Source organism: Anastrepha ludens, chromosome 6 (genome assembly GCF_028408465.1).
Source record: "Anastrepha ludens isolate Willacy chromosome 6, idAnaLude1.1, whole genome shotgun sequence".
Taxonomy (NCBI): domain Eukaryota; kingdom Metazoa; phylum Arthropoda; class Insecta; order Diptera; family Tephritidae; genus Anastrepha; species Anastrepha ludens.
Window position 1 is genome coordinate 87914786 of NC_071502.1, and position 27701 is coordinate 87942486.

Consider the following 27701-nt stretch of genomic DNA (forward strand, 5'->3'; position numbering starts at 1 on the left):
CAAGCTAAGAACTATGTTTTACAACATTCGTTAAAAATTCCGCTTCATTCGAGACGAACCAGTAATTTTGTTAGTCTAAGCGCTTTCTTCTCATCTAATCAATAAAGTAAGCTTTAGAGGAGGTGAAAATTTATTTGAGGATATGATAAAGTAACTGTAATCTTAGAAACTAGTTCAGGAAACGATCTTAAATGTGGCAAAATTTTGTATGAAATTTGATTAAATTTAGTTGCTTCCTCTCTGGTGTTGCAATGCATTGACTTTGCCTACATCAAAAAAAATTGCATTCCCAAAATCAGATCAATTAGAACGTTTTTTGACAACATTCATTCACTTGATTCAAAACGAATGTTGTCTCCGTTACTCTAAGAAGAGACATCTGCAGATGTAATTTCTACAGTGAGCTTTTGAGAGAGAGAGAGAGAGATAAATGGGATGAAGTGAACTCTATTTAGAGATTCATTAGAATTTAGTTGAAAAAAGAGCCTCAAGTGCAACTCTGAAAAAAATATTCGATTTAAAATTTGGTAATCATTACTTTATGGCATCAATTTTCAATTCAAAAAAATTCATTGCACTTTCAGCGCAATAAATTTAAAAAGATATTAAAAGTGTCACAAACAAAGCATTTCTTTGTTAGCACAAATGGCAAAAAACAACACACAAAAAAAAAAATATCGGACATTGCGTCAAACAAAATTGCAGTTAAATACTTACTCATACTACTTTATATCAACTGTGTGTGTGTGTGGGTATGCATATTTAACGAAACACTTTCGCCTTCATTGGATGCCCATTCGCCCCAAACACTTTATCTTATCACCCACTGCAGCGTTGCTATGCATGGTGGAAATGTACCCCGCAATCATTTATTTTGCAGTTCTAATTGTCGTTTATTTTTTGCCAAAAAACAAAACAAATTACGGAATGTGTGTAAATAGGGTACAATGTCATTGGCTGGCTGACAGCGCGATAACAATGAAAGCGGCTCAGTTAGCGTTGCGCTGCGACTGCAATTCTCTCTCTAGCGTCGAAAGTGAATGGCAATAACCTCAATTCCACATTTGACTTTTCTATGCCAGTCGGTTATCGCTACGGCAGTGCCAAAAACAACAAACACTAAACACAAAAACACTGTGGTTGAAAAACTGCTAAGCAAAACGCAAACGAGCCATCAGCTTATGAAACGAATATTGCATGAAAACACAAAACAAGAAAGAAGAAATTAAATCAAGCCAAAACAACAAAAACAAATATTGTAGAACAACTATTTTCGGCTGTTTGCGATAAGCGCATAGCGCACGTCAGCGTGTCCAAAAGAAAGTAAAAGTACGCAGAAAAATTTCGCCATATTTTTTCACTCGATTTGTACTCGTGAATGCAGCACAAATTAATACGAATATAGTCAAGCGCAGTAACTTTACTTTGCCTTCGCTTTGGTTGCTCAGCTTATCAGCATGATTCTAAAAAACCTTTTTTTCTTTGTTTGTTTTTCTTATTATTTGTTGTTCTTCCTTTCGCTTTTAGTTAAGCGAAATGATAAGCAACAATGTATTGTTTGTTTTTTGTTGCATTTTGTAGATATTTATTTTTATTTTTATTTGTATTTCTACTTATTTTCAGAACACTTACTTAGTTGAAGGTTAAATTTTGCATTATCGTTCGCATTTGTATGCGCTAAATACGGCAGGTACTTTCCAGAAGGCAACTCGAAATATTATATTAGGAAAATGGGCTGCATTTTCAGCGAGGAAATTCCGAAGGAAGCAGACATAAACAATTTATCAAAATGTCACACAAACACATATGGAAGTATAAAATTACCAACACTTCTATAGCCAGATAAGGAAATAACTAAAAAGAAGAGTTTTTTTTTAATAAATAATTGAAATAATAAATCATACAGTTAAGTTGAGAACACAAAAAATTAAAAATTGTAAATTAAAAAATAAATTTAAAATTTAAAAAACAATGAAATGGAAAAAAGTGAAAATTCTCACTTCGCTCAATTCTCTCTTCTTTGCTTGTCGAAACTCTGCTAGCTGTTGAAATTCCAGCCGAAAAAGCAGCGAAATTGACCAGGTATTGTGCTGGGATTGTACTGGCATGACCCAGATTTTTAATAATTATAAAAGAAATCGCCTCAAGGACTAACTTTGCCGAGACAATATTAATCCAGGGAGTCTGATTTTTGTGTTTTACGAAGTGTTTAAATTTTAAAATTTTTACCGAAAATGCGTTCATTAAACTAGAAAATATTTTATATAAAACGACTCCAAATATAATTTCCGTTTTCAGACTTCTATTGTAGAATTTAATGGCACATATTTTTGTAGCACATATTAACCCTCTACCTCCTCCCTAAATGGGCATTTTTGACACTTTCTGGAAATAGGTACAAAGAAAGACCAATAAAAAAGGGGGTTAGCGGATAAAGATATTTCACAAAAATTTAAAGCAGACAATTTTACCGGGCGCCAAGGAACACGAAAAACGCGTAAGTGTTAAGGTGAGCGAGCAATGAAGTTTTATCCCAGCTAATGCTTACATATCTGGTATGCAATAGTGCCATTTTCCAAAAAAAAAACTTGTTTTTAGATACGTTTCTTAGGTTAGTGTGCAGAAAGGAGGTTGTGCCTCGTTTACGCTGTGCAAAAATTCATGGCAATATTTATTCACAGTATATCATGAGATGGACATATTTTAGTTTTAGTTTTACTTTAGCAAACTGAAAACTTTGAAATCGATTTTCTTGACATTTTGGTAATTGAAGTAAATGAACTATATTTGCAATGCAACCAAATGCAACTACGAGCAGAGACTCACTCTGCGCAGCATGTGGAGAATAGGATGAGACGGCTGCCCACTTTGCTAGAATCAGAGTTGAGGCCCTTGGCACTGATGTGTTAAAAAGCGGTCATCTTGGCGCCTTGACACCACAAGATCTACTCAAATTTCTTCGGAGTTCGGGTAGATTTAAAGAAAATTAAAAAGGGAACCCGACTTAATTGACTTAATGCTGTCTGAGTGATGTACTTGCTAGTTGTCCCGGTAAAAACAAAAAAATCCTAGAACATCGATTTGTATGGAAGGCTATTTTTTGAATTGCTCTTTCATATTGGATTATTGTTGTTATTGTTGTTGTAGCAGCATAAAAATTCATCATACAATTACGCGAAATATTGCGGGAATGACAATTTTTAGGCGCAGACAAATCCGGCTCCAGGTAACATAGAACCGACTGCCGTGGGAGATCGTTTCCACGGCAGTCAGTTTAGTTGGGTTGGGTTTCAAAGCAATAGCTTCAAGTTAATATGTAGGTATATTTATAAATGAAAAATCAACTAGAATGCGAGCGGTACATTTTAGTATTTTTATTTCCTTATTTTTTACGCACTAATTGAGTTTTTTCATTTCATGAAAATTTCAAGTTAGGAGATTTTTCAACTGTGGAAAATATTAAAAATCAGCTGATAGATATTTTGCTTACAGATTTCTATGCATAAACAGCCTGAACTATATTTATGTCTGCTGATTTTTTGTATATGTTTTAATGGCAAATGTGATATCTGACAAAATTTGTCTAGCTCTTTGCTCGTCAATGGATAACTGCTATTAGAAGAAGAGGAACAAAGCACTCTTGCTAATTATTTTTTTATTTCTTAAATGCCCGAAACTTAAGAGTCGATAACCAGCTTACACCCCTTATGACGTCCATAAGCAATGCTAAGGCAGTCACAGTTCAAAATAAATGTCCCTAAAGTCCACAGCGACTCGAATTGTTTTCCCCTTTAAAGTGAACTTACAAGCAGTAAGCAAAAATTATCGCTCATAAAGCCTGAGCTTAAATTAGCCAATTCGCCAACAGTCTCTCAATTAGCTTGGCAGGTCACTCAACTGTCGCTTATTTAACGCATTATAATTCGCTTGTTTGCTATTAAAGATAAATAAAGATGTATAAAAATAAAAATAAAGATAAAGATAAAAATTAAAAAAAAAATTATATAAAAAAAATTAACAAAAATAAAAAAAAATTAAATGTTATAATAAAAAATAAAAATAAATGTCATAAAAGCTAGCAAACGGCTTTTCACTACTTATCTTTAAATTAAGTAAAGTCGTTACTGCTAATAATTGCAGAAAATTATGCATACATACATACATATATACACACATACATACATATTTACATATTTTTTAATCGGCTCAGTTACCAAGAAAACTGTTGGCCAAAGGGCACAAATTCTCATCGACGGATGTTGAACTTTATTTTCAATCACTTATGAATCCATAAATGTATGAGTGTATATGTGTTTGTTAGCAAATGAGCCGCTTAGCGACAGTCAGGTGCGACATGTGGGCAACCCCACAATTGTAAAAAAACACACAATTTTTCAACATTTCGCTGCAAAGTTAAAGCATTCGTGGCGTGTAGTTGAATGTAAGAATTGTTTTTTGTTTTTTTTTTTTCATTTACAAACACACATACATATGCACATATGTGGGTCGGAGACGGTTGAGCGCTTATGTAAGCGGCATAGAAAAATCGGCATGACAAAGTTTAGCTGTTTGGCAATTTATTTTACACTTTAAAGTGGATGAGACAACGACAAATTACAAGCGATTATTTAGCCAAGCGCGTTTGTAGAAGAAAAGCAACAAAAACCTAAAGTAACAAAAAACAAGAACAAAAAATGTCTCTACATGCCGTTTCTAAGCTTGACTTCTTCGTTTTAGTGCGCGAATATTCAATAATTCTTTTGTGCGTGTGTAGGTGTGACACTCAGCCTTCGCTCATGCAACTCGCTTGCTCTAAGCCTTTGTAGCCATCGAACTTCACCGCAGCGTGCAATCATGAAAAATTTTAAATCATTACTTTTTGCTGTAACAAACATACATATGTACGTATGTACGTATGTTTTCTGTTAAACCTTGCATGACATTATTAGCATTTCTGCTATATATTTCAAGTTCTCGTCTGCTGTATTGCTTAATTTTCATGTATTCATATCCCATTCCAACTGCTAACTAAGCCCATTTATTCTTACTTTTTTCCCCCCCCATGCAAATATATGTATGTGTGTGTGTCGACCACTTTGCGCGCGCCCATCACTGCCTTGGCGCCACTTGTTTTCTCCCATTGCAAACTTTGGCTGCATCCACTTGATTTCATACCCTTTACTGCCACAGTTACAAGTGGCCCCCCTTGTCGGTTGCGCGTGTCAGGTCAAGTAGATTTGGCAATTAGCCCATGCTGGGTGTTTATTCTACATATTATTATGTGTAGGCTTAAAGTCTATTCAAGTGGATTTCAATGTGCCCAAGTTTCGATGACAAGTAATTCCTGCTAATGCTCAATTGTTGTTGGGGAGGTAGAAAAAGGTGTCATTCTATATTATACGTGAAAGGCAAAAGAAAGGGATGAAAAATTGTTTATTTTTGTGTTTTGAAAGGTGTGTGAAAAACAACTAATAAGAAGTGGTGAAAATTTGTACAAAGCAGGTGAGAAAGGAATAGGACTGGCATTTTATAGCGGCAGGTGTTTGAAACAACATCTTATTTCCCCCTGTTCACTCCTCTTGGGGGCATAGAGCATCGACAAGACTTGTCTTGCGTTGGTTTCGTTAATCTATTTGATTTCTGACAGTGTAGGTGATAAGACTGCCGCTACCAGTCCTAAGTGGTGGAAATGCCCACCTCTTGTTGCCTAGGAACAACGCCTTCTTACTGCATGGAGCGCCCTCTGTGTTTCACATTTTTCTGGCAGAAGGATCGCTCAGATGGTTGAAACCTTCGCTAAATTTTGGTGAGTCTGCGCTATTACCGCGATTACCCGCTTCCTCTTGCTGGCGCCACTGATGCAATGTGTAACTGTTTGTTTTTAGAAGCTGCGGTTTTTACTTGAAATTAAAATTCATATCCAATTTTTTTTTTTTTTCATTTTTGTATTGCATGCCATTTTATAAATTTAAAGTTTCCGAACCGTGTTATCTTTCGAAGAGGTGATCACAATTGGCCACCGAGATCCTGTGATTTAACACCTTGTGAATTTTTTCTTTGGGGCCACGTGAAAGAGAAGGTATACGCCAACAGCCCAGGGTCGATTCAAGACCTCAAAGATGGAATTCGTGAGGCTGTAGAGGGCATAGCGCAGCCACTTTGCAATTCGGTTATGGAAAATTTCATGAAAAAGCTATTGTCCTGTAAGCCTGGTCGTGGTGGTCATTTGCCTGATGTTATTTTCCACTATTAATGGCATACCTTCCTCTTTATAATGAAATAAACACCCGATCATTTATAAATTGCAAAATAGCATTTTTCTTTGAATATCAAATAACACCTCTTATTAACCCTTTATATCTATTTCTCTATTCTATCCTACCTTTTTCCTACTGTTACTTCTCTTCTTTTCCTCCTTGAATATCTAGCCTTTCACTTTCCAGCGCTTTAGCTAAATACAATGGCGTGTTTTAGGTGTTACCAAATATCTCGGTGCTTCTTGGCTCGACTTTTCAAATTTCAATTTCAGAAACCATAAGCTGCTATCAAATGTGGAACAATCATTTTTTTTATTATTTTTATTATTTCTACTATTCAAAAAGGGCCCGAAAAGTAGGCAAACATTTGTTTTATTTTGCACAAATAATTCTTTACTTAAAAAATACATACCGAGTAACACAGGCAAGGTCATCATCATCATCATATTAATATACTCAAAAAACCGCAAAAACCTCAAGCAAATATTATAATAGTAATGGAAAAAATATTAAAAATTAAAAAATTTAGGTCAACTACTTGAAAGTGAGTGCGTGAAGCCGCACAATCACTCTGCATGCACGATCAGCGAAATTTTCAGGCTCACCTACATACAAAACACACAAATGTTTGGCAATGCAACAAAAAGTTAAACTAAAAAGTCGAAAGCAAACCTAGCAAAAATAGGAAACGACAGACAACTATATACGTATGTACGTGTGTGTGTTAGGTAATAAAAAATACAAAACTATAGAAGTAAATGAGAATTTTGCACGTGCGGCGAACCATACGAAATCGGGCCAATCGATTAGCGGACGCAGCACAAAAACTATCAAACCGACCATTTCAGTGCAGTCCACAACAGACACAATTTTTGGAAAAGCAAGGGTAAAAAGAAATTAAAACATACATATGCAATAAAAAAGAAAATAATAAAATAGTAAAATAAAAAAAATAATATTGTAATAAAATAAAAAAATAATAAAATAAAAAAATAAAAAATAATAAAATAAAAAAATTAATAAAAAAAAGCATACTAGACGACTATAAGCGCTAATTATGGCGGGTGTTTGGTGAAATTTAGGGCCTCTTAGGCGCAGTGTGGGAAAATAGCGCGCGGTCGCACACAGTTCAAGTGTCAAACTGATTCGTTGGCCACACAGCTGATTGAGTGGCCAGAGTTGATGGAGCGACCTACGGCAAACAAAAAATACGCACATAACTGAATTAACATAACAAAAAATAGGTCAAAGAATGCCTAAAGCAAGTGTGCATAGATAAAGAGAAACAAAAGAAAAAAAAAACACGTTATACAGCGCTCGTGTACTAGCTTTGTGTGCGTCGAGATAATTTATGCGCCTAACGGTGTTTGATAGTCAGTCAGCTGGCTATTAAACAACATAATCACAACGGTGTCACAGCGACGACTCAGTCAAACACCAGAGCTACATTGACCATCACACTGGGTAAACAACAACAAGTCATTTGTTGCTGTGTTGACTCAATCAAGCATAACAACAGAAGCGCGACCTAATAAACGAACTGTCATATGCAAATTGCGGTTAAAGAAAAATATCAAAACGTGCCAATAACGTGGCATTACTGAGGGGTGAAAAGGTGTGTGATTTACTTTTATTACATTTTTTATTAATATTTTTTCTTTTATTTTTTTTTTTTTTTTAATTTTTTTTTAATTTTTTTTTAACTATTTTTTATCAATTACTTGTATCGCTTTGCGTTTTTTGTGATAGTTTTTTAGGTCTATGACCTAAATTTGCGTCGCCCGTATGTTGCGTGTGCAGGTAGTTGGATTCTTTGATTGTGGTGTGGCGATAATAAAATCGATAACAGTGAATTAGTGACGTGTATATGGCGTTTGAAAATTTTATTTATTATATTTTATGTATTAACGCATTTAGATTAATGAGCGCTTGATTGGGGTAATTTATTAATTTGTGCTGCCTGCAGGCAATTAACTTCAATTCTGTATGCCTACCAAAGGGCTCGTCGGCAATAAAGTGAATGTATGATATTATAGGTATGTCAAGAAAGATTGAGCGCGAAGGCATTTTGAACCCTATCTCACCCACCAAAAAAAACCAAATAAAAAAAAAAACAAAAAAAAAAAGGATTCGTCGGCAATAAAGTGAGTAGGTACTTTGAGAAAGATTGACTAGTGTGAGGCTCGCGTTAGCATACAAATATGTAGATATAAGTGAGAAATGGAAAGAAAAGCATGAGAGCTAAATTAGGCTGAAGGATGCATGATGAATGTGGCAATCGATAAGTATTGGCTTTTTAAATGGGGGGTAGTTTTGTATTTATATATAAACGCATCCTCACACTTTTTTTTAATAATACGGCAATTTGAAAACCCACTTCAAGTTTTATATTTTTATTAGGATGAGGTTCACGAGCAACTTTTGGAAATTATTGAAAAGTACTGCCGCAATTCTGTGTGCCGATGGACGCTATTTTCAGTAGGCAAAAGAGTCAGAGCTGGATGGGGCAGATTATCCCAGAGACAGGCGGGATGTATAGGATGAATGTGACTGCGTCAATAAGTCAGCACACCATAAGTGCTTGAGCTCAATCTGGGCCAATCCACTCAATTCCTTACAATTCACGAGAATTGAGAATCTTCAAGTCCACATTGAGGCGAATTTTTCGTGAAGATCTTGGACTACAACTTAAAAAAAACGATTTAACTCAAGCAGTGTGGGCTCTTGACCTTTTGAAGCAACGATTTTTCTACGTTTATGCTCTGCAAAAGCTAAACTATGCCCATATTGAAAGCCCTTATAGTTGGAGGCTCGAGTGTATGGGACGACATTGGTTCTACGTTACCGAAACAAGCTCGATTTATATCCGGTGCCGTCTCAGTTTTATCATTGGCTCGTTTTCCAACTCATAACACTTCATTATGTTACATACCCTCAAATATAGTCGAAAATCATGCTTTTTGAAATATATCAACATATTTTCTTCCGAATTTTGAACTTTTTAATGCTAATTTTTAAGAATAATTTCGAGTATGCAATTTAATAGCCCATTAAAATGACTGTCGAATTAAAATTTTTTAATTCGTGTTTTTATTATTATTTTTAAATTTTTATTTTTTTTTTACAATATTATTTTAAAATTTTTTAAATTTTATTTCTATTTTTTTATTATTATTTCTTATTATTATTTTTTATTATTATTTCTTTTTATTATTTTTTTTTTTTTTTTTTTTTTTTTTGTTTTACTATTTTTGTATTATTTTTACTATTTATAGTTCATTAAATTTTTTTTCTTATTTTTATATTTTTCTTATATTTTTTCTATTACTTTTTTATATTGTTCATTCTTTAACCTAAGATATATAAATATAACGTTCAAACTTTACGCGAAATTTAGAAAAATTCAACATATTTTTTGCTAAATTTTGAACTTTTTATTACTAATTTTTAAGAAAAATTTCGATTATACAATTTTATACTCCATTAAAATATTTTTCGAGTTAGATTCTTTTATATTTTTTTTTATTATTTTTTATCTTTTCTTACTACCATTTAATTATTATTCTTTTAATTATTTTTTCATATTTTTATTATTATTATTTTCTTTATTATAATTTTTTTTTTACCTTTTTTTATTATTTTTTACTTTTTTATATATCTCATTCTTTAACCAAAACCATATAAATTTAACTTTCAAACTTCACACAAAAATTTAGAAAAATTCAACAAATTTTTAATTAAGTTTTGACCTTTTTAATATGCACTTTCCGAAAATTTTCGGGAACTGAGTTAAATGGCTCAAGTGCAATAGTTTTATGTGACTCAAAAAACGCGTTGATTTCAAAAGAAATTGGTGACAGCAGATACGATTTTTTTTCATATAACAGGTGCAATTTATAAAGTCTGAAAATATTACTTTTCTTATTTCGTTTTTTTTTTTTTGTTTTTTTTGTTTGGTTTAGTTTGTGCGCATATTCTTTTACCAGAATTTTATTTTTATGTGGCATAAAGTGCAACAAGCCTGCAGAACAACAAAAGTATTAAACGTTCAAACGATTTATTCTTCTTCTTCTTGATTCGGGATTTATTAACCGCTTAAAACTTCTGCTTACTCTACTCGAATTTTATGAGCAATTTTACTGGGTAACCGAAAATTTCCAAAAAATTCAGATTAAAAATTAAAATGAAAAATTTGTAGAATGTTTCTACATTTTAGCGAAATTTTAAAATTAGATGGTTTTGGTTAAGGGAGGAATATTATCAAAACAAAAAATTATAAAAAAAGAAATTAGTTCGAAAAACATCATCATGTACTCAACTATGCTCGCCCTGTTTCTTCATTTTTGTAGATATGCTTTGAGGGCCGACGCGTTTCATTGTTTATATGCCTATCTACGTCCATATATTCATACGTTTATATACACATATACGCACATATACATATAGGAGTATAAAATTTATGTAAGTGCTTAAAATGTTCATTAATCACTGCAAATCATAAGACCACAAAGCATCAGAACAATCATTAGGCGCAAACAGTCATCTGTGAAAAGATACAGCACAAAATACATGGAAGAAATATAAAGAAAAAATCAACAAATCCAAGCCAAAAGATACACTCAGATTTTCTCGTTTCCTCAGTTTTTATGTGACAACCAAAAATATATATGGACGCGCCAACGCATTTTGCGATATGCTGAATATTCTCATACATTGTTGGCGCATTTATAATTATTACAAAAACCGAAAGCAAACAGAAAAATATTTGCAGCAGCTGGTTAAATCCCGCACAAAATTTTTCAAAAGCAACAAATACAAACATTTTTATATAAATGTTCATATGTGCATGCGTCAAAGCGCAACATACTAACCTACACAATTGGATTTGGAACTTTAAATTTAGAAAGAAACAAACAATTAATGGAGCAAATTAAAAAAAATAAAATCATACAAAACGGCGCACAAACACAATTTGATGATGCTCGATTTCTTCTATGCTTTCCAATACAAAGTTTGCTGCTCCAACTACAACTACATACGCGCACACACATCTACATATGTACGCATTGGGCCACATTTTTAGCAATGTGTACCTTATCTCTTTGTACTACTTTTTTGCAAAAGCAACAAATAATTGGCACGAAATCGTGTGTGCCCTAGTTTTTTCGCGATGCGCCCACATATTGCGTACGCACTCTCACACATTCATACGCATATACTCATCTACTCATATACGCACAGTAAGGTAAAAGCTCGCGGCGTCAAAATTAATCCAAGCGAATGCTGAGCAACTGACAAATAATGAAATTAACGCAAGTAAATGTGTTGGTATGCGTGGAATTTCAGCGGCCGGCTGGCGGTTTTTGGAAGGTGTAGTGACGTTTTTATTGAAATTTGCGAAAGCAACAGCAAATATGAGTGATCAAACAACAAGAACAATTCAGGTATAAACAAATATGAATAAATGGAGCTAATCGTTGGGTGAAAATGTTGATAATGAGCGACAAGTGCAGAAGAAAGTCAAAAATAGGTGAAGTGGCCTGCAGAAGCGATAAGAAGAAACTATTATTTTTCTTCTTCTTTTTTTTAAATACATAGTAGAGAATGCAGCAAGTGCGTGCACACTATCGCGCTCACTCTGTTCGATGGCAATGATAGTTGAAAGAGCGGACAACAAATACACGCAAGCTTAGATTGCGGTAAAAAAGACACCATTTTAGAAATGAAGAGAATGGATAATATTCTCTCACACTTTGCATGACCGCAACTAACCAACAACGGTGCAAACTGATCTCGTGGCCTGTCATTATGCAGTATTTTAAGAATTTATTTGTAATAATTGTAATAATAATAAACAGATCCTCATTTACTAAAAAGTTAAAGTCAATGCTGTTTTTTTTTTTGCTATCAAAGGTGTTTTTCTTAGCTACAAAGGATGATTTTTTAGCTGCAAAAGATGATTTGTTTGCCTCCATTTCAGATGCTTCGTAAGAAATTAAAAAAATGACGAAAATCCTGGGATTAGTTACCAACACTCCCGGTATTTTCGGGACTTAAAAAATACCAAAATGTAGACGAAGCTTCAGTCGAGCTAAAGGATACATGCTACCTCCATGGTAGCACCCTGGGTGCGTGAAATCTTGCAGAACTCGTTATATTTATTATTTAATTATTTATTTTATGATTTTATTTATATTTTTGCCTTAACTTTTCGCCTTCCTTATGATTAGAAAGAAGTGCCTGTATAGCAGAGAAACTAAATTTCATTTTCGCCATTTTTTTTTTTCATTTTTCTTGTAGGCCACCCTACAACAAGCATCACTTCACTAAATATTTACTCAAATATCTCTCAATATTATCCAGCTCCGCTATACCTGCTTTCAGTTAGCACAAGCTTATTATATACTTATTTAACAGGTAAATATTTATCTTCATTCGTCTACAATGCTAGTTTGCATATGAAATTTCCGATTGTTGTTCTTTTTTTTGTGCAGTATTTGTGTAGGTACAATAGTTTACGCAAGTGGCATTAAGAATTTAAATGTGTACGATTATCTAGTGGCTTTCGTGTGCGTAAAGCTCTATCTAGGTCAGGGTCTCCACAATCAACTAGCCATTCGTTTGCCTAGTTACGATAAACAATATCGAATGCGGTGACAGCGTGAAGTGAGTAGGAAGCGAAAAGTGAAAAGCGCAGAGAATGCGCGAGATTCAAAGCAAAAAAGAGCTGGTGAGTCAAAAATATGATAAATAATTGCGAATAAACTTTATTGACTGGAAAAATATGTGTAGGTAGCAGAAAAAATTTGCTAATATAAACACAAGAATTTTCATCCCAAACTTGGCGCATTTTTTTATATATGCAAGTCCGCCTCCAAACCATGGAAATCAAGCAAGAAAATGCCAAAGATAGCAATTTGTATCTAAATTTTTCTTATTTTATTTCTTCCAATTTCATAGGCTTATTAAATAAAAAGAAAATAAAAATTCATAACAAAAAAAAACACAAAGGAAGCAAATATATGGTACAAGGCGAATTCATATAAGATGGTGACAAGTTAACGCATATTCAAGTGAAAAACTGAGCGGAATGTCATTTTGAGAAGATGTAAACTAAGCAGAGATTGTAAAACTAGTCAGCTTGTGTTAACAAACATTAAATGTGAGGTTAGGTAAAATAAATAGAAAATATAAAATGTATGATAATTCAATAAAAAATGGGGTGAAGTAGATCTTTGACCGCAATTATTTTTGATATGTTAACTGTTTTCGGTCACCTTTCTTCAATCCTGGGTAGCGTTAATTGAAAAGCAAAACTTTCAAGCATTTTGTTGTTGTTGTAGCATAAACATTTCCCATACATGTAAAGAGAACAAGAGTGATAGATTTCCGGGTTTCCCCTTAAGCCATGATGAACAACAAAATTTTGCGAGCAACTTCGGCTGCCATGCCACTAGGTACTCGGCAGCAGAATTCTGCCCGCTCATTTCACACGTATTCACACATTCGTCTAGTCAGTAATTTTTGAGATGGCAATGAAACAAACGAAGTGAGGATTGTGTTAATTTTTTTCTCTCCAATTCGCTGAGAGCCGGTTAACGGTTTGATCTTGGCCACACCTTCTGAATACTTTTCACCATTTATGGAGATTACTGCTGGAGTGACAGTTCTTGCTCGGGTTATTCCGGTAACGTAGAACCGACCAACGTGGGAACGTGGTATTTTGTTTTTGCCTTTGCTGAGTGTAATTTTAAAATCAGCTGATTACTACTAAACTGAATTACTTGAGGAAAAACACTAAAAATAAATATATAAAAGATTAAAATTGAATTAAATTTTATTTATACAAAGCAATTGAAATGTTTTTCTTTTATTTTTAACAAAATTTAAAGTCACTGTATTGAAGATTCAATCTTATATGTAAAATAAAGTCAACTTTTTATGTGTGTTCGCTAACCGGCCGTGTCTTTGCACCGAATTAAACCAAACTTACACCCATTGTTAAGTAGGTATTGAAGATGGTTTACGTATAGTTTGGATGCCTATTGGTGGATAGGGATCGAGATATAGGTCAAAACGTGGACCCGGGTAACCTTCGGATGTGTGTGTACAATATGGGCATCAAATGAAAGCTGTCGATAAGTGCTTTAATACGGGGTAATTTTCATACCTATTGATGACTAGGGTCTCGAAATATATGCCAAAACGTGGACCCGCCGTGTCATTGCGCCGAATTAAAGCAAACTTACACACATTGTTAACACTTGATGATCATGAAAAAAGAAGATTTTTTTTAAATTTCAAATCAACGCAAATGAATAACTAAGAAACAATCGTCAAAAAGAAAAAAGAAATTTATTATTTTTTAAATTAACAATCGCTCACGTGCTTATATTTTTCTTATACATTTAGGAATTTTCACGTGTAAATTGGAATTAATTAATGTAAGTTTTCATCAAATTTAGTGGATTTATTTTTTCGGTTCATATGCGATAAACTACGTTGCACCATGAGTGAATCAAATAATAAAAAAAAAAAATAAAAAAAACAAAAAATATAATCCACAAAATTTCAGAATACCATAATTACAATACTGTAATAGTACAAATGCCAAGACAATCGCGTATTCATATTAGTCGCTCGACAAATAATAATAGGCGAATAAGAAATGCTCGGGATAACGCGACATCAGAAGAACGTCAAGAAGAAAATGAACCAAATCGGCAACGAATGGCACGGTCCAGATCAAATCGACCAAGAGACATCAATTTGAACAAAGCTGCTATGTAACGGAAGTAGACTTGTAGTCAAACGATTGATGAATAATGTTATCGAAGCAACTATTTTAATTGGCAAATTCAAAAATGAAGACGTTCTAATACTGAGAATTCCAATGATTCCACCTGAATTACCATTTGAATTCAATCGTTTGCACTGCCCATTCGTTTAGCATTTGCAATAACTATCAATAAATCAAAAGGGAAAACTTTAGAAATATGCGGGATGAATTTAGAAGAACCACTGTTCACGTGTTGGGAAGCCAACAGCATTATATATTTACTCAAAAACAAAAAATATTGTTTATGCCAAAGCGCTTGAATAAAGAATAAAGAAATAAATAATATGAAAACCATATCTTTTCTGTTCTAAAGCATATCTATTCTATTTCAGTGTGCCCAGCGAAGCGGGCGGGGTTTGCTAGTTTTTTTATAAAAATAAATTTCTCATTAACTCACAAATAGTCGCACAAACGCACTTCAAATCAAAATGTAAGCCACGAGAACGTAAACAAAGAATTACAAACAAAATATTTCATTTTAACAATTAAGCCACAAAGGCGATGAACCAAATTTCGGAGCAGCTGTTCTAAGGCATCAAGTCATATGAATTCACCTTCAACTACGTAGGAAAGAAATAGTAGCAGTTCGAAGAGGATTTTTATTTAAATAATTGCCTGGTGTTAACAATAATAATTTTTCGAGATTCTAAAGATATAAAAAAAAAACAAAAATAAAACAAAAATATAAAAAATAAAATAAAAACAATTTAACTACTGCTAGTCAACCGTTGCTTGCTTGCAGGTGATTTACAACTCTCCTTAATTGAAGGGAACGTGAAAATCAGCAACCTTGTGGTCTATTTTGGTAGCAGCTTGCGTAAAATTTTCAAATTTATGCTATTATATTTACTTTTTACAGATTATCAAAGGGCTGCATTTTTTTATCCAACAAAATCTAAGCCAAAAATAAATACTAAGAAAAACAGCCACTATTCTTGCAACGCTAATCAGCCAATAGTAAAAAAATAAAAAAATAAAAATAAAATAAAAAGGGCCAACAACAAAAGGTATGACGCTTAAAAGGGATTCATAAAAGTCGAGTTGAAGCGAATTAAATAAATAAATAAATGTGGGAAGCTGCAGCCTTGTGGCATTACTTGGTTAGTGCTACTGAATAGCTTCCGTGAAATGCTCGCATTTACGCTTTTATGTTTATTATTTTCAGTTCACCGAAGCTGTTTTTTATGTATAGCTGAAATGTAAGGCAAACAGCAATAAAAAGCAAATACGACTACTTTTCTTTATAACACCGTGCAACAGCAATGTAGTTTTTGATTGCCCAAGAAACTATAAATTTTATAGAGTTGTGCTGCATACTCAGTTTTTCCACTTTCTCAGCAATTTAATTTTTGTAAGAACTTCAAGGTTTCAAGGAACTACTCGGTTGGGGAATAAGTTCATAGCGTAGTTCATACAACGAATTTTTTCCGCTCTACAAATCTATGTCAATTGAATTTTTGATTTATTTAACTTTTTATTAGTTTTGAGACTGAGAAATGGAATATCCAGGAGGCAAAAATCAACATTTTCGACACCTGCTCTTCTTTGCTTTTCATCGAGCGCAAAAAGCTGCCGAAGTAGCCCGAGACATTTGCGACGTGTATGGAGAAGGTGCCATAGGCGAGTCTACAGCACGGAAATGGTTTGCAAAGTTCAAAAATGGCAGCTTTGTCGTCAACGACACGTCCCGCAGCGGAAAGTCTTCTGAATTCGATGAAGAACGTCTCAAATCACTTTTGAAGGAGAACGATCGGTAAACCAGTCGTAAATTGCCGGGAAAAATGAACTTCGATCATAAAACGATTCTCAATCACTTTCATTCAATGGGATTTACTGAATAATTGGGAGCCTGGATGCCTCACGAGCTCAACGAAAAAAAACAAAGAAAGTCGCCTTCAAATTGCGTCTCAGCATCTCGCTCGCCATCGAGCAACACGCGGTCATAGGCAGCGCTTTTTGTGCCGAATCGTTACGGGAGATGAGAAATGGTGCCGACGATATAAAGCAAAGAAAGGATTGGGTAGCAGCAGGAGATTTGCAAAAGTCGAGAGTCAAGTCAGATCTTCATCCAAAGAAAATCATTATATGAGTTTGGTGGCACTGAGGGCGCATAATGCACGGGGAAATGTTCGAAAATAATGCCACGGTCAACAAGGAGCTCAACATTCCGCAACTACGCCGCGTAAAAAAGGCTATAGGCTGGAACGACCTGATCGACAGGATCAAACTATACTCCTTCACGACAACGCCAGGCCCCATGTTGCAAAAGTCATCAAAGCCGCACTCCAAGAGCTCGAATGGGAGGTCCTTCAGCATCCGCCGTATCCTCCGGACCTTGCACCGACCGCTTACCATCTCTTCCGGTCCCTGTCAAACCATATGAAGGGTACTTCCGTTACCTTCGATAGCAAAGAGGTCCTTAAAAATTGGCTCAACAACTGCTTTGACACCAAACCAGCCGATTGTTGGCGGAGCGGCAGCAACAAATTGGTCCAGAGGTGGGCAGAGGCTGCAAACTTACACCCGCTTTTTGATATTAATATGAATATGAAGGGAAAGTGGATATATCCAGCTGTTAAAGCATTAGATGATGGAGAGTTTGCCGAAGGCTTTTTTTACAAAAACGCAAACAAAATCAAAAGACAAACCCAGGCATGCCTTACTTCCCCTAATGACTATTAACCCTGTGCACTCGAGAGGTGGCTCGCGCTCAGCATTTGCTTGGTGCAGAAATTCGATGGGCAGGCCAGAGAGAGAAAAATTACAAATATTTAAGAAATTATCTTCGTAATTTTTAATATATAAAAGTTGTACGTGTTTCCTTATGTGCGTAATCATTTTAAGTTACAAGTAAGAAATTCACCAAAAATTCAACGAAACGCTTCGAGTTGCTGGTGTTAGTGCGCGCGAAAACGGCCTCGAGTGAAGAGTGTAAATAAGCACTCCTAAGACTTCTTCTCGTTACATTCCGTAGAACGCAAAGTTTCGAACTTTGCACAGAATTTTTCACAATTTCATTAAATCTATCAACTTTTTAACAAGAATTTATAGAATTTTTCTGGGTATGCAGTTTTAAACTCCTTAAATTTTAATATATCTAAGTGCAAGTTTTAAGCGACTACAAAATTTCTTTGATTTTTGATCATTTTCTTTTTATTAAAATGGTTAATTTTATTTTCATGAAAAAAAAAATTCTTTTTATTAAAATGGTTAATTTTTTCCATGAAAAATTGTATTTATTTTTATTAAATGGTTAATTTTTTCTTTTATGAAAAAATTTTTTTTTATTAAAATGGTTAATTTTTTTTATTAATATAAAATGGTAAATTTTTTTTTCATGAAAAAAAAAAATTGCTTTTATTAAAATAGTTAATTTTTTCATGCAAAATTTTATTTATTTTTATTTAAATCGTTAATTTTTTTTTATGAAAAAATTTTATTTGTTATTTAAATGTTTAATTTTTTTCCATGCAAATTTTTTTTTATTAAAATGGTTAATTTTATATTCATGAAAAAAAAATGTTTTTATTAAAATGGTTAATTTTTTTTTATGAAAAAAAATCGTTTTTATTAAAATGGTTAATTTTTTCCATGCAACATTTTATTTATTTTTATTAAAATGGTTAATTTTTTCTTTTAAGAAAAATTTTTTTTTTTTAATTCAAATGGTTAATTTTTTTTATTAAAATGGTTAATTCTATTTTCATGAAAAAATAATAGTTAACTTTTTTCATGCAAAATCTTATTTATTTTTATTAAAATTATTAATTTTTTTTTTTTTAAATATTTACCTTATTTTCTATCCAATTTTTTTTTTTTATTAAAATGGGTAATTTTATATTGGTTAAATCGTTAATTTCTTTCATGAAAAAAATTGTTTTTATTAAAATGGTTAATTTTTTTTTATGAACAAATTTTTTTTTTTATTTAAATGTTTAATTTTTTATTTAAATGTTTATCTTTTTTATTAAAATGTTTAATTTTATATTCATGAAAAAAATAGTTTTTATTAAAATGGTTAATTTTTTCCATGCAAAATTTTATTTATTTTTATTAAAATTATTAATTTTTTTTAATTTAAATATTTAATTTTTTTCCATCCAATTTTTTTTTTTTTATTAAAATGGGTAATTTTATATTGGTTAAATGGTTAATTTTTTTCATGAAAAAAATTGTTTTTATTAAAATGGTTAATTTTTTTTTATAAAATTTTTTTTTTATTTAAATGTTTAATTTTTTTCCATCCAAAGTTTCTTTTTTATTGAAATGGTTAATTTTATATTCATGAAAAAAAATCGTTTTTATTAAAATGGTTAATTCTTTTCCATGCAAAATTTTATTTATTTTTACTAAAATGATTAATGTTTTTTCATGCAAAGTTTTTTTTTTTTTTTCTATGCAAGAAAAAGCCTGCATATCCGGGATACGATTTAATAGCATCAAATTAATATATTAATTCGTCTTGCACATCCAGTTAAACCAGCTGGAACTGCTCCGCAGATATAGGAAATTCCAATTTTCGCACCACAAAGCAAGCGCCGAACACGCACGTTTCAATAATAAAATAAGAAGACGTAAACAAGAACTACTCATAAGACCAAAAATGGCAGAGACCTAAATTTTTACGCTCACTTACAAAAAACAAAAAACATGCCAGAAAAAAAAGACAACAACAAAGATAACATATATCATTTCGCAACTTTTAAGAAGGTAGATAAGGAATTAAATAATGAAACAAACAACCAAAAGATTAACAAGTAAACCAAAAAAAAAAACAAAAAATACCCCAACCCCTTTTACGCTTGCCAGAAAAACAAGAAAATCAAAAAACAAAACACTGTAAGTTTGTGTAAACGCTTTTAAGCTGACATTGTAAAATGCGAATCCATTTACGATTTCAAAAGCAGACAACAAGTAGAATTACAAATAAGAAATGAAAAAAAAATACAAAAAAAAACACAGTTCGGAGTAAAATCCCAAAATCCGCAAGACAGCAGAACATACAAAACATATGCACGTATGTATGTGCGCCATCAACTTAAAGGCTTTTAAAAAGTATGCCACCAAGCCAAGCTGTGTATATTTAAAAAGCAAAGTAAATAAATAAATTGGGAAGCAAGAATTTTGGGTCACGTGCCACAAACAGCGACTCAGATTTCATACGGCAAGGCACGAAGAACGGAGATCTCGACGAAGCTGGGTGTCCAGCAGTGGCACGCATAACATCGATCGACAGGGCTGTCATGCTGAAGGTTGATATCCTATGTAGATACGTATGTATGTATGTATGTGGACGTACGACGAGCAACCGCCGAAAGAGTAAGCGCGGCAATACAACAAAAAATATCATTGGAGTAGCCGCACCGCAGTGGAGTTGTAAATAAACAATCTAGATGAACGGGCGCTTGTAGTGGGCGCTGAAACATTTATGGCGTGAAAATGTTTGTGGTTGTGTATGGAGCGAACGCTTTCGAAAAGGCTGTTTAACGAATGTTTACGTGTTTTTATTGCTTCGATTATTTTACGTTGTGCTGTTTTTTGTTTTGTTTTTATTTTTAGGGTGTAAAAGTGATCGTAAATAACAAGTGAACGAGCTGAAATGAAATGCGTGCATGGATGTAGAAACACACATGCACACACACATACATAAACATGGCGTTGTATAAATTGGACAAAGAGAAGGAGAAGAACGAAGGAGCCGCCAAGCGCAGCATGCCGTGAGTAGTGTGGTGGAGAGGGTGGCTGGTGGTAAAAATTTCAAGGTATGAACCAGCAAATATGAAGAAGCTTAAATGTAAGCCTTCGCAAGAATTGCAGATCAACGTGTCACTGACCCAGTTTCTTTGCCAAAATACGGTTCTGAGAAGCGCCGCACGCTGTATGCGCTGTTGCAGCAGTAAAAAAGAAAAGAGTAACAGTTTTGGTACTTTGTTTTTTTTTTTTTTTTTTTTTTTTTTTTTATTTATGCAAACGTAATATTTTATATGACTGCAAAATCACGCAGTAAACTAAATAAGTATGAAGGAAGAGAAGAGAAAGTATAAAGGAAGAGAAAAGAAATTTGCTTGAGTTTTAAGAGAAGAGCGCAGCTACTTCTACTTTTGCGAAGTATGGGAGAACAATCTGAGCTCGTTTGCTATTCTATTTATCAAAGCTCAAAGGGTATGAGTCAATCTGATCGTATAGATCATAGATAGTAAAGAAGATTTGTAGTAAGGAAGAAGAAATGGAATTTGAAGCTGATTTGCTAATTTGAGTTTGCACTCATTTTACTGTTGTGTTGTCTTTAAATTTTATTATTGTTTTAATTTTAATTTTTTTTTTTTTCATGAACGAATTTCCCCTACAATGCCGTTTTCTTTGTTACTAATTAACCTGTGACACCACACCAAGAAATACTCTCACGGACGTCGCAATCTTGTAAATGATCATTCTTAGGCTTGGCACATCGCGGCATCGCTACTCGATTCTGAGTGAATCAGGCCGTTAACCGGCTCTCAGTGAGATTGAAAAAATCAGCTGAGTGGCTGAGTAACTGGAGTCATTGTCTTGGTGATATATGCAACGCAGCTTTCATGTTTGTTACTTCGTTGCCATCTGAACAACGGTTGATTGGACGGTTGTGTGAATATGTGTGAAATGAGCGGGCAGAATTCTGTTGCTGAGTACCCTTGACGCGGCAGCCGAAGCTAACTCGCTCAATTTCATTTTTCATCGTAACTAAAGGCCAAACATGAAGATTCCCATGACAGTCGGTTCAACGTAACCGGAACGACCCGGATTTATATCCGGCCAAGAACTATCACTTCAGCACCATTCCCGGTACATGTATGGGGAATGTTTATACTGCTACTACAACAGCAACAACAGCCAAACCTGCTTATCTATTATTCCGGTTTACTAGCACCTTTTTGCTTCCTACTCTTGTCCATATTTACTTTAACCTAACCTAACTTGCCTTTTTCATTCACGAACGTTCGCTATTTTGATACTTCTATCGGCCAACTGACTCATAAAATTCTATCTCAGTTTGCGTAATTGCGTATTCTACCATTCTGAAAATTGTCAAGAGGCATTTCCAAATATACGGCAGATCCAAGAATGGTAGAAACAAGAACACAAGAAAAGGAAGAAATTACAACAACAACAATACGCTAGTGCTAGTGCTGTAAACATATTACTTTATAATTTTAATTATAATTTAATAAATAAGTAATGACAATAATAAATCACAAATAAATTGCACAAGTGCGGCGTCACACACACAGTGAATCTGTCAAATTCACTGAGAACAAAGTAGCCGTACCACGTTTAGCGCCTCCATATTATGCTCTCCATCGTACGGCAGGTCTATAAATTACTTCATAAGCCTGTTGAGTATTTCAGCGCCTATGAGAGGCGCATGAATTATTAAAATAAATAGTGCAGTTCGCTTAGATAAAATAATTCATGGATAGCGTTCATCTGCGCTTCAGTCTGGCTTGGAAATTTTTTTCTATTACAAAAACAAATATTTAGATTCTAATATCTTAGTGCTCGAAGCACTACCATTACTCCTTAGAATATTTTTTAAATTATTAAATTAATGAATTCACATTAATCTAAGTTTTAGGACACTAATTCGACACTTTGGCCAGTTTCCTCTCTCTCTCTCTCTCTCTCCCTCTCTCTCCCTCTCTCAGCTGACCTAAAACTAACACACCATAAATTAGTCTCACATAGCATTTCTTTTTCCATGTCTTATTTCTTTCTATGCCCGATCCCTCTCGGGCTCAATTACTTTGATGTAACTTAGGCTAACTTACAAAATAACTTCCTGCCAGCTTACCCATTTCAACTTCCGAAAAATAGTCAAATGAACCTGTTGGAAACATACCTGAAACGAGACGAAATAAAGAGAAAAAAATTAGTTTACTATTTATAAATTTACTTATTAAATATTTTCTTAACCTCAAATGCATTTAAATTGGGTTTTTGTTTTTAATAAATTTTTATATATAATAATACATTCATTTGCAATGCTGTTTTTACGCACACCTTAAATATTCAGGTGCCAGTAAAGTGAAATTTTTTTTTCAAATTTTTTGTTGCAATGAGACAAAAAAATGCGTTTACAAAGCTTAATGAATAATTCATGTATGCGGCGTGCCCATTACGCCCAGCTGTCATGAAGCTGTCACTCAACAAAACAAGCATACATTCTGTTTATAGAAATTGCGAAATTTTTCGCGTAAAAACTCAAAATTTACAATTAAAAAAATTAAAAGAGTAATTATTTTCTAGAGTGGCAAATGTCTCAAGCAACCACAAAAAAGAAAGAAGAACATGCAATAGTGAAGAATGTTTCACAAATAGCTGAAAAAACTAATAAAAATATAGCGAAATTATACGCACTCTGCCTGCATGAGAAAAGAACAACTTGGAAAAAAGTGAAAACACTTTCCGCCAGCGCAGAAATAAAAATTATATCATTTCTATATACATATGTACATACATATATAATACATGTATGCATGTAAGTTTATGTGTGCATATTTTTAAAAATATCAAAATGAATGAATCAACAACGAGTATGAAGGCACGCACGAAGAGCGAGGGTATATTTTTGATAAGTGGCTGCAATGAATTTACCACACTATCCCACCATAGCAGCGCTTGCATTTCAGCACATACATACATACCCATACACACTAGCAATTACTCTCTACACTTTGCTGCGCACTCTCGTTGATAATTCGCCGCCGCCGCCGCTATGCACTCGTCGCGTCGTTCGTGCAGCCAGCCATACGCCGCAGCAGGCGGTTTCAATAAAATGGATGCCGACACCACCGCTCGGTGGAATGGCAGCGCGAATTGTCGATTATACATACATACACGTACATTGCTGCACACCACATGTATGATGCATGCGCTCGTATAATAATTTTTAATTGCGCTAATTGCATAGTGCCACAGAAATTCTACACAAACCTACGCAAGGCTGAATAAGATAAAAGGAGCAAATAATACGAATTTTAGATTGAAGCGATAATGTTGCTAAATTTCTTTTACTGTTTTTATTTATTTATTTAAGACTTAGTTCATTACCCTACTCAGTAGCACAGAGCATATTTGATAGAATTTGTAAAAAAAAACAAAGTTCATTTGCATTTTAAACCATTTCATATGACGTCATTTAGCAGCACCATATGAATATTATTTTTAGAAATGTGTAAATACACATTTTTCGATTTTAGTCTGCCATTGCATGCTGACTTTTCATATTTTATTACATGCGAATGCGAATATCTCCCAGTAAACACATAAAAACACGATCCCAAGCATGCCCACCAAAAGGGCCAATCCACTACCAGTATATACAAGTAGAATGAACACATTGCATTGCCATCAATTGCCTTGCCTTGCACTTTGCACTTGTAATGATTTTCAGTCGTTCGCCTCGCTAAAGTGAAAAGCGAAAAGATGAATGTTAGAGCGAAACAGCCACTTGCATATTACCTAGATATTCAGTTACTTGCATATGAGCGCGCGCGCCTCACATCAGTCAACTCAAGTCAAGTGCATTGCTGTTCTGCTTACGAGTATAGTACATTGGAGAGACGTTGACGCCGCTGCTTGCGTCATTGCCAACAATACTAGTGCACTATAGCAAATATACAAACAAAGCTATAAACACACAAATGAGAAATCAGTTCGTCGTTTATGGTTACCGGTGTTTCGTGTGCTAGCCGATCGACCGACGACCACCCGGTTCATGTGTGCTTGCCGCGAACACGTTTTTATAGGTTAATGACACAAAATGAAATTAAAATAAAATACAAATAGAAAATGGCAAAACTACAACTGCTACTACTTGGCGACGCAGGCGGCTTCAACCAGTCGCTGCAATAATATATATAGGTATGTACAATACTAATAATAGTTGGATGGTTGTCGTAATAATAATAAAAGTGAAAGAAAACTATTTTTTTCTAAACAATAACAAAAACAAAAGCATAAACTAGACGATGAGTACGAGTATAATTTATTGCGGGTTAACTGGCAGCTGGACGTAGCAAAAAAGTGCATGCATGCATACATACATACATATGTACATACATATATGCACATATTCTTAAGTATTAGTTATGAAGACAGAACAAGTAGGCGTTTAGAAATAATTCAGGCATTGAAATAAGCTGCACGTGCGAGTATTTATTATTGCCAAAACCTAATCGTAGACACTGTTAAGGCATGTAAGCATATGGTTGTTTTTAAAAGTAAAGTAATTACATACATACACACATATACATATATTCACTTATATGTAGTTTTCGCAATCAAAGTCAAATGTCAATGAAGCAATGAAATAAAACAAGCGAGCAGTGTGACTCACTACTTGGAAGAGTAAATAGTTAATTTATGCAATAATTTATGCAAATGCAGTAGGAACATAAACAAACCTTTAACCTTTTTTTACGTACTTAAAATGCGGTATGTATTTCTACGAATATTGACATTGCATTTGAGCTGAAATAAAATTCTTTAGAATAGAATTTTTTACAACAAAATGCGATTTTAATATTTCAACTATAAAGTCAGCTTGAGTTTTGTTATGCAATCAAGTTAGCATAAAGCGCTTGAGGAAACAGAATAAAAAAGACTGGGGTAAGAGGAAGAGAGTGCGTGATCGATACAAAAAGGTTTGAAACATTGGTTAAGCTAAGCGAAGTAAGTATTGAGGAGAAGAGAGAGGTCTAAGCAGCTCTCACAAGCAGTGAATGGAAATACGAAGGCAGTTCGGCAAGTGCACTTTATCCGGCATTTAAAAGGTACGAGTTTAAGTAAGAAGTATTAAACTAATTTGAGAACTCAAATTTTATCCGAAATTGGTGAGTAGGTAAACGAAATGCCGCCAGAACTTAAATAATAAAACTGGCGCTGCTATGAAGAAGTGTTTAGCGCGAATTCTACTCTTTCCAATGCAATGCAACTCGCTACTGCAAGCAAATCTGTGCAATCATAGCCTTCGTACACATTTAATCTGTTTTTGCGCTGTATAATTCAGCCCCGTATGCAGAGAGATATCTAGCCAAGTAAAACATTCGTTGCGATTTGTAACTGCTTCTTGAGTTGAAATTTGCATTAAAACGAACAGGATTTGAGCCTGTTGAAGTTGTGAGAGAGTAAACGGTGCACGTCTTGACTCGTATGGGCCGTTGTAGGAATGGAGGAATGTAGGGAAGTATGTAATGGATATATGTACCCGTATGTATGGATATATGTATGTATGTACATCGGTATGTATATATGATTGAAAAAGCAATATTCACTTGTTTATAAAATGTTTTGTTTTACAACCTTTGTCTCGTCATTTGCTAGCCGCACCTCGTACCTCCTAATCATCGAATGAATGCTGTGAATGAGTTTGTAAGAAATCGAAATAACTTGCACCTGATAAACTATTACCAAAATGCAGGTACTATTGTTTCTTCTTGTGAGTACTGCAGCCTTAGACCGGCATTCATGAATGAACAAATGTCAGATAATTAAGGGTGAAAAATGGCCTAACAGCTAAGCTACTTCGCTCGCCTCTTCATTTGTTTAATGGATGATAGAATAACAGGGCTTTGGAAAACAGATATACCTGGAAAAAGGATGTACTTGGTAAGAACGAGGAAGAAATGGAAAATTTCAAACATGAAGCCTCTTTGTTTCGCCAAGCGTTAGCAAGTGGCGAATAGCTGAAGCAACTGGTATAAATAAGCATATTTTGGTAGCGCTGGAAAAGAGCTGCCAAAAATTATATTTCTTTGTAAAAAATAGTAAGTTCGCCAGTTTTATGATATATAACCAGTTCTATGAGATATAACTAGTGGCGTATCTTGCTCGATAACTTTGTTGTTGCTTTCACATGCACATTTTTCATCAAGTGAGTAGAGCCCAGCGATAGCGAGCAAAGAAGTGGCGAATCAAAGGCGCCTAATATTTCATTGAATGCCTATATTGCCAGTATTAAACGGCAGCTATTGAAGCTTGGTTCTACTGGCGTTTCAAAGATTTTTCAGACTTCTGTATGTAATTTTATGTTCCAAATGATGCGATTTATAAGAAATTTGTAATTTTAAGACTTCAGATTTCAGATTTCAGATTGTAATTTTAAGATTAGTCAGTTTGCATCCAAGTGATTCTTTATTTCAGCAAATTTTTCAAGCTAAGCGCATGGAAAGCGGCCGATATAGCAGAATGCCCTAATGCGTAACTGCGGCCAGCGTAGCCGATAGGGTTGGTGCGTGACTACCATTCGGGAGTGCGTAGGTTCGAATCTCCGTACATGAAACAGAAAAATGACAGCACAAGTTTTTTCTAATAGCGATCGCCCTCGTCAGGCAATGACAAGCGTCCCAGTGTATTTCTGCCATGGAAAAGCTCCTCATAAAAAAACCATTAGCCGTTGGGAGTCAGCTTAAAAAACTGTACGTCCCTCCAATTGTGGAACAACATCAAGACGCACGCCACAAATACGAGGAGTAGCTCGGCCAAACACCTAGCAGAAGCGTAAGCGCCAATTATTTATTTATTTTCATTTTAGTTTTAAGCTTATGGAAAGCAATTAGTTCTTCTTT

General features: G+C 34.0%; 1 protein-coding gene across 2 annotated transcripts in view; it reads right to left on the reverse strand.

Annotated features, from left to right (window-relative positions):
- Positions 1 to 27701, reverse strand: part of LOC128867545 (ecdysone receptor-like) — a 95074-nt gene that overhangs the window by 43247 nt on the left and 24126 nt on the right. Inside the window, exon 2 of one of the 2 annotated variants that reach the window (XM_054108859.1) lies at positions 19230 to 22972. The exons of the other annotated variant lie outside the window; for it this stretch is intronic. Within the exon in view, the coding sequence (XP_053964834.1) occupies positions 22893 to 22972 (80 nt within the window). The 3' untranslated portion in view covers positions 19230 to 22892. Of the gene's footprint in view, positions 1 to 19229; positions 22973 to 27701 lie in introns of those variants that run through there. 2 annotated transcript variants of the gene reach the window in all.